Below are 15763 nucleotides of genomic sequence, written 5' to 3' on the forward strand. Positions count from 1 at the left end.
CAAGATTGGGGAGTTTTAAATGCAAGTATGCACAATCTTTTCCATCATGCAAGTAGCAGGCATTGCCCACAAAACCAACCAGGCCTCCAAAATAGACGGATCATCTTTGAAAGTTTCTGCCAAATGCATTTATATGCAGCCCCTTGAGAAGGCTCTAAAAATTAAGTTGGGTTTTGTTTTCAGCAAAAAAACTGACGGTTTTTAAAGTTTTAGATTTCTTTAAGAAATGGCAACCAACTGACAACTGTGCACCAATATAACCACCAAATGATTCAATTGTTTTTTAAATTAATTCTCAGTTATGTAAAATTGTGTGACTCACGTACAATAATTGGATTACTAGCCTTTATATTTTTGTGCTTGATTAATAAATATATAAATTCACCCTTTTAAATGTAAACAAAAGCTTGTTTTTAAAAAAAAAGTACTTGTTTAAGCATTGCCAAATTGGGCTGGTCAGATCATAGAACATAGTAGAGGCAGTGCCCAGGTTATGACAGTTTCCTGAGAACTGTTTGTAACCTGAACTATTCCTAAGTCAGAAATGAACAAAAACAGTGTGTGGGAGAAGATCTCAGCAACAGCTATGGTGGGAGAGCTTGCAAGCGTGGGAAGAGAGGCCACCAGCAGGCCTCACTGACCCTGTGACTAATTCCGTGTCGTCTGCAAACTTACTGACCAGATCACATACATTTTCATCCAAATCATTGAAATATATGACAAACAACAAATGTCCCAGCACTGATGCCTACGGAACAGCACTGGGAACAGACCTCCAGTCAGAAAAACACACCTCTACCAATACCCTCTGTCTTGTACGACCAAGCCAATTTTGGATCCAATTTACCAACTCACTGTGGAGTCCATAAGACTTACTCTTCTGGACCAGCCTACCACGAAGGACCTTGTCAAATGGTTTACTAAGGTCCAAGTAGACAACAGCAATTGCTCTACCTTCATAAGTCATCTTCATCACTTCCTTAAAACTTGTGTTCATGGCAATTTTCTTGCTGATATGTGAATGTTGGAGCAGATATTCAGTACGTAACAATTAGAACTATGAGAAAATAATTTAAAGGAATAGCAACTTAAAATGCCACATTGAGGGGTTAGTGAAAATCAGCAGTCGAGTATTTGACTTTCAAGTATTACAGTGGAGTAAATTATTGGCTTGAAGTGCATTAATGCTGATAGAATCCACTGAGTTGAATTCATATGATTGAATTTTGTTGTGATGTTATCCAACATTCATCACCAGAAGTAAATGTTCCATGTATTTCATTTGCATTGAATAACAATATATGACAGGAAAACAGTCTATTACATTCAAATTAAACAGACTGGCAAGTCCTGAACATGAAAGAACATTGAAGTGATGACCAGAAGATGCAGGACACTATGTCAGACATGCTGCAAGGTATGATTTATTTTGCTTTAGTTATTATTTAATCATGCACATCTTCTTTCTGAAGTTTATTTAACTTCAAGTACAGCAGATTTTCTGTATTTCATGAAACCAATTGTTCCTTTTCCACTGCCATAATCCTTTAGTTTAAAACAGTAATAATGTGGGCAGTAATAATGTTAAAACTATGGCACAACATCTTTTTATATGATGCTCAACTGACAACTGAATGACCTGATAGGCCACATGGAATCTCAAAGACCTGCATTTTCTTCTTCAAGCAATCAGGGATAGACAATAGGTTGTGAATAGCCTTATCAACCACAATGACAACCAAAAATTAAGCAGTCTGAGAGTCTAAACCAAAGGAAAAAATAAACTGTTAGCATATTTTCTTGATGTCTCTTCACCTTCAAAGGTCATTCCCTGTTCAACAATACCCACTTCCATGATGCCTTTAAAATAAGCAAAACATCCCACGGCATTTCAAATATTGCCAAATGAAAATCGATGCCAAGCTGCTTAAGTGGACATTATGCCAGACAACTAAGATCTTGGTCAAATGGCTATATTAAGGAGCTTTGTGGTTGAAAGTGAGGTAAAGAGGAAGGAAAGTTTAAGAGTGGATACCAGATTCTCAGGCCTTGAGAGCAAAAGCATGCAGCAACTACATTCAAAGATCCAAACATGACATGAATTCAACCATTCCTTTTCCTGATATCTCTTGTAGGGAACTGCTTAAATATCTTATAAAGGAAGTGGTAATAGGGTACTTAGAAAATAATAATAGGATTGGGAAGAGTCAACAAAGATTTATGGAAGAGAAATTATGTTAAGCAAATCCATCAGGGTTTGCTGGGACTGCAAAGAGCAGAATAGAAAAAGGGGAACCAATGAGAATGTGATGCATTTGGATGACCAGAAAGCCTTTGATGAAGTACAATACAAGAGATTATAGAAGAAAATTAGAGCACAAGGTATTTGCTGGGGGGAGGGGGGAATAACATCCTGGTGTAGAGAAGGAATAAATGGCTCATTTTCAGGAGAGAGGCTACAAACTGTGAGGTGTCCAAGGATTAGTGCTGGAAACCCAGGTATTAACAATCTATAACAATGACTTGGATGAAGGGACTATGTAATACAACCAACCTTGCTGATAATATAAAGTTGGGTGGCAGTTTGATTTATGATTGATATGGACAGGGTAAGAGAATAGGGGAGGAAATAGCTGATTGAATAAAATTTTAAAAAATGTGGGGTAATCCACTTTTTATAACTTTAAACTTCTTTTTAAACTTCACTTTTTTTAAACTTTATACAGTATGGGTAACAGGCCCTTCTGGCCCAACGAGCTCACGCCGTCCAATTATACCCATGTTAATCTACTAACCCGTATGTCTTTGGAATGTCGGAGGAAACCAGAGCACCTGGAGGAAACCCACACAGTCACGGGGAGAATGTACAAACTCCTTACAGATGGCAGCCGGAATTGAACCCCGATCGCTGGCGCTGCAATAGTGTAACGCTAACCGCTACACTACCGTACCGTCTGTGTCTACTTGGGTAGAAACATAGAATTTGAGAGTATTTTTAAAAGGATTAGAGTTTGAAAGCTGCTGGTATTCAGACTTATCTGGGTGTCTTTGTACATGAATCACTAAAAGTTAACATGAGGGTGCAGCAGGTAGTTAAGGAGATAAACAATGCATGCCTTTACGGCAAGTGAATTTGAGTACACGAGTCAAGATAGCTCACTGTAATTACTTCAAATGAAACTGAAGCTGGTTAATTGTGTAGAGATAGTGTCTCCCAACCCAAGAAAGGACACACAGAGGAGGCACAAAAGACTGCAGCTGCTGGAATCTGGAGCAACACACAAAAAGCTGGAGGAACTCAGCGAGTCAGGCAGCACCTGTGGAGGGAGATGGACAGTCGATGTTTCAGGTCAAGACCCTTCAAGTGGACTGAAAGATAGATGGCAGATGTCCAGTGTAAAAAGATTGAGAGAAGGGGTGGAGCAAGAACCAGCAGGTGATAGGTGGATCCAGCTGAGGGGGGTGGGGGTGGGGTGTGTGGGTGATATCAAGATGGGGGAGGGGAGAGTGGGAATAGCATCAAAGGCTGGGAAGTGATAGCTGGAAGGGCTGCAGACGATGGAATCTGATAGGAAAGGAAGGTGGAGCCTGGAGTAAAGGGAGGGAGGTGGGGAGAGCAGAGGGGATAGTGGGGGAGGGTAACCATTGGGAGGGGTGTGTGGGTGATGGGAAGCTAGAGAGGGTGGGGGAGGGGAAAGAGATATGGTGATGGGGGCCAGGTGGATCAGGAGGAGAGAAAAAACAGAGAAGGGGCAGTCGGGGAGCAGTTACCAGAAGTTGGAGAGTTCAATGTTCATGCAGCCAGGTGCTGTTCCTCTTGTTTGTGTTTAGCCTCAGCTGGGCAGTGGAGGAGGCTGGGGACAGGTATGTCAGTGTGGGAATGGGGAGGAGAGTTAAAATGGCTGGCAACCAGGAGATTGAGACAGCCACGGCAGACAGAGCAAAGTGGTTGCCCAGCTCGTGTCTGGTCTCACCGATATAGAGGAGGCCACAACGGGAGTACCAGATGCGATAAATAACACCAGTGGATTTGCATGCGAAGGACTGCCTCACCTGGAAGGACAATTCAGGGCCCTGGATGGTGGTGAGAGAGGAGGTGTAGGGACAGGTGTTACACTTCTTTGTGGTTACAGGGGAGAGTGCTTGTGGAGGGACGTGGATGGGTGGGGAAGGATAAGCAGACCAGGATGTCACCGAGAGTGTGACTTACCCTCGTCACCTGCTCCACCCCTTCTCTCCATCTTTTTACACTGGCTATCTCCCCTCTATATTTCAGTCCAGGTGAAGGGTCTCAACCCGAAATATCAACTGTCTACTTCCCTCCACAGGTGCTGCCTGACCCGTTGAGTTACTCCAGCTTTTTGTATGTTGCTCCAAGACAGGATATGATTGCAATAGACTGCAACAAGATTTTACCAGATTGATTCCTGCAATGGGTGTGTTGTTCTCTGAGCAGAGTTTAAACACCTACACTCTCAAAGATTTAGAAGAAGAAGATGTGAATTAATTGAAACATACAAATTTCTTATGAGGCTTGACATGTTTTTATATTCCAAGGGTAATCAAAAGGCCAGATTAGAGGATGTACAAGGTCCCAAGAACTGTTACAGCTTGTTTAGAAAACAGAGAAGGGGAGAGTCAAGAATAAGGAGGGATTTGAAAATAATGTTGAGAATTTTTAAATTGAAGCCTGCTTAACTGGGAACATGGCTGAACAAGACCTGATGCATTTAGGACATAAGCAAAAAAGAGTTTTAAACGAGCTTGAATTCCTAGAGAATTTTTGGCTTGCGGGGAGTGCATTGCACTTGTCAAATATGAAGCAAACATATTCAGTGATAAGAGTTTCAAAAGTGGAGGAGTTAAGGGGTAAAATCAGGTGATGTAACTGAGGTGTAACAGGCGATCTTGGTGATGAAGACAATGTTTTAATAGAATCAAGTATGACCCTGAAATTCCGAGCAGTATCAATTAGTCTCTGATAACAACCATGGAGAGGGATGCAGTCGATGGCTAAGGAATGAAATTTATGTTAGGGGTTAATGTCAATGAATTTCATCTTCCCATATTTAATTGAAAAAACAGTTGAATAAATGTGTAGAAATGAATTTTCTTTTTTGATTATTAAACACACTTATTTCCTAGTATTAAAAAATACATACAACTGAGAAGAGTTTGAAGTTACTATTCCTAAAAATGAAAATGCATTTCTTGTCAAGCTATAAATACACTGCCAGTGGAGGCTGAGCTATAATAGAATCTACATCTTTCATCTTATTATGGGTTTCATCATGGATTTTTTCATCATGGATTTTTTCATCATGGATTTTTGATGCAAGTCGTATTTCTCCTCTGCCATTTCAAGGCAATTCACATTGAGCAATCCAGAAGGTCAGTACCTCACGACTGCAGGTTATGATTAATATACTATGTACAAGAGTTCATGTCATTCAAACATACAATTGAGAATGTTGACCTCAACATACTGTACACCTACTTGCTATGTGAGTTGCTTTTCATCATTTACCTTTGTAGTTTATCTTGAAGCCAATTGATCCGATGCTTTCATCTGTTTGCAGGTGTAACCACATCTGATTGCTCTTGCTTACGATTAAGTCCGGGACAAAGCTACCTGTCAGCCTGGAGCCAAAAAGGAAAAGAAAACATGTTAAATGTCAGTTTACTAATGCTCTCTTTCTAAAGTTGTTTTCTTTAAAATAAGCATTTGTTGAACCTGAAACAATCTAGTTTTTTTTCAGTATTCAATCTATCTTTACCTAATTACAAGGAAGGATAATACTAGTGAAATACACATCATGATACATCTGTGGTATTGCTGTCGAATCACAATACGATGCAGCTGAATACAAAAACCCAAATCTGAAGTGGTTTCCAAATGTATTACATCAATGTCAGTTGTGTGATAGTAATGAAGGAGAAGGGAATTTCAATGCCAAACTAGCTCTGAGGATGAACGATGTTTGGCCCATGGCCAAGAATGGTCCATATTTCTGGATTCGTAAGCAAGGTAAGCAAACACCAAAAACACTACAAACAGTCAACAAGTCAGCCAATATCCATGGAGATAGAAAGGAGGACTAACATTTCAGATCTGATAAAACATCATCGACACAAAATGCTAACTTTTTTTCCTTCTCCCCATAGATACTGCCTGACTTGCTGAGTATTCCCAATTCTTTCAAATTTCAATTTAATATCCAAGCTACTGCAGCACTTCTGTATTATTGGAAAGGATACTTTGAACTGAAAAAGGAAAAGTAGCTCAACAAAAGGGTGGAAATATAATAAAAATAAATTAAGATAAGGAAAGGGTCAATAACAGCGTACAGGAGGGAAATGAAATTCTAATCGCTTAAGAGCGCAATTTCAGAAAATAATTAAATGCATTAAATGTTTTTTCTACAAAGAGGGTGGAAAAGGGATTAAAAAAGGAAACAAACTTGAGGAAGGAAGAGAAAACAGAACAGACATGTTAATTTTTTTCTTGAATATTTGAAATATTATCTCAGTTGGATATTGTATCATTTCGGTCCTTATATGAAGTCATTTTGTAGATTGGGGTGTAATTTTCAATTTTACAGGCTGGATGGTAATCTGGCAGAGCAGACTGACTGTCCTTTATCAAAGTCAAGAGAAATCATTGAGGCATAAATCAGACAAGTTCTGCATGGAGCGAGTGATCCACTCCACCAGGTTAATGTCCAGGCAGCGAAGTTTGAATTCACCCCTTTCAGGTTGTTTTTTTTGTATACTCAGTTCAGTATTCTGTCAAAACACAGAGGCACCTACAAATTATTGCATTTCGAACAGTTTCCTTAATGGTAGTAGGAAAGGAGTGGAATATACAGTTTCCATTAATACATTATTTTCCTATTTCATTGTAACACATGAATACATTTGTGTTTACAGTCTAAAAGAATGATTGCAACTTATTTCAGATGCCTGATTCTATACTCGTCTAGTGATTCAGGTTCTCTGGCAACAGTCCAAGAAGTCTTAAATCCAGTCTTTCAAACAAGTGCATAATAAATGGTAATCTGAAGTTACAAAGCAATTTAATTATTTTTTTCAATATCGGTTTCTCCCAACTTCTCTGTTCGGTTTAAATCATTCTCCCTAGTTCTACTATCAATCACTTTTATTTTATCCCATGAAAGGTTCCTTGTAGGGTTTTATTATATTAAAGATATTGTGCAAAAGATCTGGTTGCTTTCTACTCTCTTTTTCAAGCTTGGCAATGACTGAATTGGAGAAAATGCACGTTGATCTTGAAGGTTCCATCAGGAAAAGGGAAAGGTTTACAAGGATTCAGATATGTATGTGGGTTCTGATTGGCTTCTTCTGATGTGTGCAAAATGTGCCCGGGGCAGTGGTACAATTCACTCCTGTGCTCAAAAGTCCCAAAAGATTTAATGACATTGCAGGATAGGATGGTGCAGCAGACCATCTGTGAACTTTCTCCAGAAGAGAGTTGCAGATTACTCAGTCAATTCAACATAGAGACGGGATAGAGGATTTGAGGTTCCATCTAAAAGTTTCAACAGCAACTGATTTACAAAGTATAAAATCAATGTTTTGGAGGGAGTAAAAGATAATTGGTTGGGTCTCTCTCTGAGGATTACATATCTTTCCAAGACTGGGAATTATGTTTTCACATTGGTTATCAGAATCCTTTCTCTGGTGCCATTGGAGATCCTGGGGTGAAGCACACAAGAGCGCATACCCAGCATGCGGCTCAGAGGAACAGGACATCTGATTCTTATGGAAGTCTCAAAAAATGCCAAAATGTCAGCCTGACCTACATCTAATCCAGGACATGGGGACCCTGAGAGAAGCAATCTTTGCTTTTGCTAACAATCATCTACATATCAGGTAGCACACCAAGTAATAAAAGTTGCAGTAAATCATTGGAATAATTAAAACAAGAAATGCCTGTTGCTTTTGAAGAAAATGGGTATGTGATGATGTTTCAGCTATAGGATGTGATGGTTAATTGTGAGAAGCAAGATTTTATTTTGATGATAGAGAGGTTAATACAAGATAAAGATCTTTGATAGACTGAGTCTTCCAAATAAGAGTATTCCATTCATCCATGAAGGAGTGCTGAATAATTCCATCTTTCAACTATATAGCATCACTCACTATGTACTTGCAGCCAATGTTTCAAGAGTGGATCAACAGCATCAATTGATTCACTGTTTTGTTTGATGACACCCTGTGAAAATCTGCCATCAATCATCTCCTAATATTAAAATGTACATCTAATGCAATTCATGTGATGGCACCAGAAGTGCTTTGAACAACATCTCCAATCCAAACCAGACATCAAAATCCAACTTGGAGCATTCCTCTGGTTTGCTCAGTTCTTGTATCGTTTTGTTTGTCCTTCACACATTGTTCCTCTGCAACACTGGTGCTCCTGCGAAGATGTATAATGATCATCATGAAAGTAGTAATTTGTCATAAAGCAGAAATCCTGCTGTTGAAGTAAAGATGTAACCCTATATTGATCAACTGTAAAAATACCATTACCATCTGAGCAAGGTGAAAGTTCACGCTTTTGTAATCTATATGCCAGCGAATAGCACACTTGGTTAATGGAATGTTTTTGGTTCATATTAACCTAGGGTTCCTTTATTTGTATACAGAAGGTGGGGATCATTAAAAAGGGTGGAATTCATTCTCCATCTCAAATTGCCCCACAGGCCATTTCAGAGAATGGGTCTGGTGTCTGGTGTCAAACTTGGTGGAGTTGTAGATAGTTTGTGGAAGGACAAAGTGGAACATCGATCAGCTGGAAATTTGGGTAGAGTGATGGTAGGTAAGTGCAGTTAATGCATTTCAGCAGGTCAAATTCTGGTAGGACACTGAGAGTAAATGGTAGGGTTTTATTAATGTATAGAGAGACCTTGGGGTGCAAGTTCATAGCTCCCTGAAAGTGGCGACGCAAGTGGATAGGGGAGAGAAAACAGCATTTCATATGCTTGCAGTTGCACAAAACATTAATTAGACTGATTAAACTCCACTTGGAGTAATGTGTACAGTTCTGTCACCACATGACAGAAAGGATATGGTAGTTATAAAGAGATTGCAGAAGAGATTCACCAGGACGTTTGAAATGAAAACATAAATTAATGGAAATACACAGCAGGTCAGGCTGCATCTGTGGGAAAAGAAACAGAGCTAATGTTTCGGGTCAAAGACACTTCGTCAGAACTGGAAAGGAGTCAAAAGAAGTTTGATCAGAGGGTGGAGGGGGGGCTATCTCTGCTAGGGTAAAACTGAGTGACGATGGGGATAAACTGTGGAGAGGTTATCTGATCAGTGGTGAATGGGAACAGTCAGAGGGTGAGAACATAGGCAAGAGGACATAGACAAAAGAATGGAGACACACAAAATTCTGCAGATGCTAGAATCTGGAGCAATGCACAAAAAGTGCTGGAGGAACTCAGCAGGTCAGGCAGCATCCACGGAGGGAAATAAACAGTCGACGTTTTGTGCCGAGACCCTTCATCAGGACTGGAAAGGAAGAGGGCAAAAGCCAGAAATAAGGTGGTGGGGGGGGGGGGGGAGGGGGAGGAGTACACGCAGGCAGGGGATAGGTGAGTTCAGGTGATGGGCGAGTCCAGGTGAGAGGGGGAAAGTCAGTGGGTGGGGGGGGGGGGTGAGATGTAATAAGCTGAGAGGTGAGAGGGAGAAGAGGCCAAGGGCTGAAGAAGAAGGAATCCGGTAGGAGAGGGCAGTGGACCATGGAATAAAGGACGGGGGAGGGGAGGAGAAGAGATGGGCAGGTCATCAAGGTGGGGGAAGGGAGCCACAGGAATAAGTGAAGACAAAGGATTGGGGGGAGGGGAGAAAAAGAAGGGGTGGGGTTACCAGAAGTTAGAGAAACCGATGTTAAGGCTATCAGGTTGTACACTCCCAAGGCGGAATATGAGGTGTTGTTCCTCCAACGTGTGCCTAGCCTAGACAAAAGAATGTAGGAGATGCAAAATGCAAAGCAGGAAAACATGTTCAGCAGGTTCCAGAATAAGAATAAATATCACAGATGGACAACTGATATAAAGTTGGGGAATTCAATATTAAGTCCAGAAGGCTGCAACGTGTCCTGATGGAACATGAGGTGCTGTTCCCCAAGCTTGTGTTGGGACTCACTGGAACAATGCAGGAAGCCGCAGACCAATGGGAGTGGGAGTGGGATGGAGAATTAGAGTGGCAGGCAACAGTCACTGCGGACTGAATGCAGGTGTTCCACAAAGCGATCACCCAATCTGCATTTGGAGGAAATGACACTGTGAACAACGAATGCGGTGCACTGGTTTGGGAGATGTGCAAGTGCTTCACTTGGTAAGACTACTGCGTCCCTGGATGTTGTTAAGGGAAAAAGTGAAAAAACAAGAGTTGCATTGCCTGCAACTGTCGGGAAAAGTACCATAAAGAAGGGGGCTGGTCAGTGGGAACAGAAGAGTGGACCAGGAAGTCGAGAAGGGAATGGCCCCCACAAAAAGCTGAAAGGGGAAGATATGTCTAGTGACAGAATCTCCTTGAAGGTGGCTGAAATTGCTCAGAATGATCTGTTGGAGGTGAGGATACTAGGGTGGAAGGTGAGGGCCAGGGGAACTCTATCCTTGTTCAGTCCCAGGGGAGTTGAGCAAGTACAACAGAGATGGAAGAACTGGGAGAATGGAACAAAGTCCTAGTCCTCTTCATCCCACCCTGCCTCCTGTAAGGACTGTATTACATTCTCTCAGTTCCTCTATCTCCACGGAATTTGCTTTCTTGAAATATTTTATTTATTTCCTTGAAATTAAATTCCCATTGACCACAGAGGGATTTAAATTCATGATTCCAGATAATTGGTCCTCTATATGTTAGTCCAGTGAATTACTCACCAGATTACCATTTATGTAACATTCAATGAAATATGAGTGCAAACCATAGCTTTGTCTCCCCTTGCGACCCAGCAATTCCATATTATTTCTTGGCATACTCCATAATGTGCATGGGAGTGGTCTTAAATTGTGTAAGTTCAATTGTCCGAGGAAAAGGTGCATTGTAATTTGTCCTAAAGCGGAGTGCCAAAAATATTGATTGAAAACCTCCCTGTAGTTTTCTGGTGTTAACCAAGTTTTAAAAGCTAAGAGCTGTTGAAGTTGCAGGCACAAGTGATGAACAGAGCTCCAACAGTGAACGTAGCCCTTTCAAGTTTTCATGATGAAACCACAGTCTGCTAAAACAGAGCTTGTAAGAAAGATATCGGAAAATGCACTTCAGCTGTAAGTCCTTTGGCACCAGAGTGGTCTTTCTCTTTTCTCATGCTGTCTGATTAATTGGGCCTCATTTCTTTCATCCTTCTTCTCCGAGTCATGAAAAACAGAATTTCCATTTGAAGCTCATTCTGCAATTCTTAACTATGAAAGTGCATGGCTTGAAATAACATTTTTTGTTGAAAGGCAAGAAAGATGATAAGGGGAGGTTCTTGTACAGGTTGAAGTTCTCTGGTCAGACTTTCTGTCATCTGGCAACACCCATGGTCTGGCATGGTTTGAATCCGCAGTCCAGATCTGTGCTAATCAAGTAATTCTAACTAAGAGTTAACCTTAACTAATATCTGTACTAATCTGTAGCTAGTTAACCTACCAGTGCAACTTTTGTGATCTCAGCCAACAGCATTTCTTACTGACAGAAACTTTTTTATAGTCAGTTCTCAGAACCCTGATGTAACCCGGGATGTGTCTATACTTAAAAAGAACACTTCTCCTGCTCAGAGGAAGATGATTGGGGGCAATTTCTGTGGTCTGGCATTTACTCTGGCTCAGCATCTGTCAGGTCTCAAGGGTGCCAGACTAAAGAGCTTCAACCTGTATATCAATAAAACAATGTGCATTGGGTTCTTTCAGGGCATCAAAATCTTTATCCAAAGTCTGCACAAGTATGACCATGTTTACTAAATAGTGTTTTTTCAACTAAGCACTTCCATCTTGATTATAGGCTGCTTAATGACAGTTGAATTTCTGCTGCACGCAGGACAGTAAATGGGAAGGTAAAGTTAATCTGTAATATTACATTAAATTTAACAGTAAAAATGAAGAAACATTGTTCAAACTTATAAAGATTAACAATTGGATAGCAAATTCTACCGCACATGGACAACAATCAACATTCAGTGAAGATTCCCAGAGGGATGCAGGTAAATACCCTCGGATCACATAAAAACAATTGGATAGAGAATGTGGGAAGTGGAGGGGCATTATTATTTTGTAATAGACCAAATAGCTTTCTGAGGCATGAATATTTTGTGACTTTGTGTTCGCTCAACTATTTCCTGGTTCGATCATTGACTACAGCAGCTTCACTCCTTTTGGATTCTTTTCTGTTCCCATCCCCGTTCACATTTCACTACATTCCCTTCGATCTTAGAGGTGCCCTACCTAGATCTTGTCCTTACAACGTCTTTGTCTTTTACAACCTTCTGTCAGTACATCAACCAGTGATCCTTGTCGATCTTTCCTTCCTTGTTTTAGCTCATATTTTCTTCCTCTTCCAATTTTGATGAATATTTCCATCCAAAATGTTAACCTCCATGATTTCTTTTCTGATACTTAATGATCTGTAGTGTTTCGCATATACTGTTTGGTTTTGTTTTGCTAGATTTATTTCGACTCGGGTTTTAAATTAAAAGAGGTTACATGACTTTGCCATCTTGTACATGTTATGCAAAATTTTTTAAGAAAAAAATTAGAGGATGTTTCATCATTTCAACAGCACTTAAAAAGCCAAACTCCTGTTTAATGCAGATAATTGTACAATTATCAGGTGATCAATAATGTACTTACACATGAAGAACAGTAGTAGGATCACCAACTTCTCCTCCATCACCAATAGTGAGGGTGTCGTAGCCAATCTCCAAATCAAATTCTTCAAAATCAATCTGAATCACCTGGCGTTAAAAGAGATAAGACAACAATAGATAATTTAGCAGGCAACTTACAAAAAGATCTTTGCACAGGCTATGTCTAATTCAGAACTAAAAAACATCATTCTTTATCCAACTCAACGCAAATGTATGATTCCACATAACAAATTTTGTGTCAATGAATCAATCATTAACATTTTCCTGCTTTATCTCAAATTATATTTAAAATGCTCAGGAGCATTGATTGTATGTTCACTACATTAAAAATACCAATTAAGTGAATCATACTTAATAGAATTTTGAGAATGCTGCAGCTTTTTATTGTTTACGGGGCATTGATTACATTAGCCAGATTACAAAGCATTTGAGTGATATTTATGATACTCCGTCTGAAGTGAAAACAAAAATATGGTGCAAATTAGATTTTCTATGTTGTAAGCATGTTATTTGCTCTGTAGCTCCAATCTACTTCTTTCTCCCCTGACAAAACTAAATTTGCTGCATGCAAATATTTAAGGATATAAGATCTTTAATGTTATAGCAAATCAAGTAATTTTTTTTGCAGACTCGCATTCTGCCTCCATTACATTGTGCATAATGTAGCAACGTGATTTCAACGTATGGTGCAGTGACAGACAACAAAATCAACTTTTTAAGTTAAAGTTCAAAAAAACTACAGACATTGGAAATCTGAAATAAAAACAGAAAATGCTTAAAATACTCAACAGGTCTGGCAGAATTTGTGAAGCGAGAAACAGTCAAGGTCTGAGGTCAATGATCCTTCTTCAAAACTGGGAAAATTTAGAGAAGTGACATACTTAAAGGTGCAGAGAAGGGGGAAAGGACGGAGAGAACTAAGTGACTGTCTATGCTAGGATGGAGTCGAAGGGAAGACGAATGAAATGGGTCTGTGTTAACCAGGAGAGGGTGCTGAAGACTTACTAATAGCAGCCCTGTCTGGAGGGGGTGTAAGTAGAGAGGGGTCAGAGGAAAATAAAACAGCTTGCACCATGACTTGAAGTCCAAGATTTGTGGCCTACTAAAACATAATTTTGTTTACTTCATATGCATAAAATAATAGTTTCCTTTTTAAAACCCATTGAACTAGAGATTTGTTCAAATATAAAGTGTTTCCCCGCTGAAAATCAACTTAACTCAGCAGAGTAACTTTGCACCAAATAGAACATCTATCTCCTCAATTTTTGGCAAGATTTCATTTCTCCAACCATTTTTTCCTTTCACTCTCACCGTTCTGAAAATTATAGTTCATTTTCCGTTCATAGAACTATGAACTTTCACTATGCTTTCCTGGAAGCCATGCTATTTGAAGAGCCAAAACTCCAAATGCACTCTTAGCCTTCACTAAGATCTGTGGCCTCCTACAATCTGAAATAGAAATTTATATGTGGGCCTTGACTGCTTTACAGAGACGAGTCACAAACATCCTCAAATTCCTGACTTCTGGATCATTCTGGACTGCTGCTGCTGATTTTTGCCATATCTCATGGTTTGCTGCTGACTGTCACACAAACTCCATATCGAAGTAGTAAAGACATTGTCTATTTTTCCTTCGGTCTACAGGAGCAAGAAGAACAGCACACGGAATTCACTGCATTGTCAGCTTCTCCAAACTACAGGCATTCAAAGACTACAATCATATCCTTACAGAAAACTCCCTGGATAACTGCCAGGAGCATCTGGTTCTACAGGCTGGATCCCAGGTGCAAAGAACACGCCTCTTGTGTACGTTGTCATTCACCAGCCTGTCCAGGTCCTAATGACCCCCTAAGGGATAATTTTCCAACCCTCTCTTTTCTGTTTTAACAATAAAAAACACTTGGATCAATTACGGGGCCTGTGTGTTTCTTCTGTCTACAGCTGCCTGCTGAGAAAATACGAAGATTCTGCAAGTATCAGACTGGATTGGATCGGACTCAGCAGACAAGAGGAGATAGTTTTGCAGAATAAGTACGCACTCTGCTTCAACACTAATGATATCACTTTGCCGTATCATTGTAATGAGCTCTGGTACAATAATAGAAATTGTGACAATGACTTTAATCATTTGCACAGAAAAGCTTTATTGTATTCACTCTGTGTTTCCTGTATTGTCAACTCACATGTGATCCAGAATTAGAATACTGAATATTACAAAATGTAGGAAAATCTCCACACACAGTCCATCCATGCAGTAAAAAAATTACAGCTTTAACTGAGGCAAGTTGAGTTGTCATCGATTATCAAACTGTTCCTTCAAATAGCTTTATTCATTGAGAGTAAATTCATACATCCCAGATGATTGAAATTCCAGACAAAGGACACAAAGTGGAACTTGACTTAGCTCTAAGTGCTCGATGAGGTGTATATGGATATTTGAACTGAGGATTGTTTAAATTAAGAACAATGATGCAAAATGAACCGACGAAAGCAAGCTGGATTCCACCCTAATGTTAAAACGGGCTGAGCTTTGAGCTTTTAGTTTTATATTTTGTCTCCTTTTTTTAGATTTAATGAATCTTGAATGTTTTACCATTACAAAACAAAACTGCATTTCAATGTTCATATTAAAACTACAATTTAGCCAACCAGCACTTTAAAACTTTGAAAAACTTTTAAAATGTTGACATGTCGAACTGAGCTCAATTGCAGTGTCATTTAACTCAATCCAACTATACCATTAACTGCAACTTTCACAGGCTAAAATTCTAGATTGAGAGAGTCCATTCTATCCTAAGAAATGCCAAATTTTCCACCCTTTGTCAGTTGTAACCGAGGGGGGTATATAATCAACCCGTCTTAGGTTTTGGCTTTTGAATGCTTTATTTC

The 15763-nt window shown here is 39.7% G+C and overlaps 1 protein-coding gene across 1 annotated transcript in view; it reads right to left on the bottom strand.

Annotated features, from left to right (window-relative positions):
- Positions 1-15763, bottom strand: part of csmd3b (CUB and Sushi multiple domains 3b) — a 1392611-nt gene that overhangs the window by 460643 nt on the left and 916205 nt on the right. Inside the window, 2 exon segments of the mRNA XM_052022622.1 lie at positions 5528-5640; positions 12858-12961. Coding sequence (XP_051878582.1) covers positions 5528-5640; positions 12858-12961 — 217 coding nt within the window.

This window comes from Pristis pectinata, chromosome 9, assembly GCF_009764475.1.
Source record: "Pristis pectinata isolate sPriPec2 chromosome 9, sPriPec2.1.pri, whole genome shotgun sequence".
Taxonomy (NCBI): Eukaryota; Metazoa; Chordata; class Chondrichthyes; order Rhinopristiformes; family Pristidae; genus Pristis; species Pristis pectinata.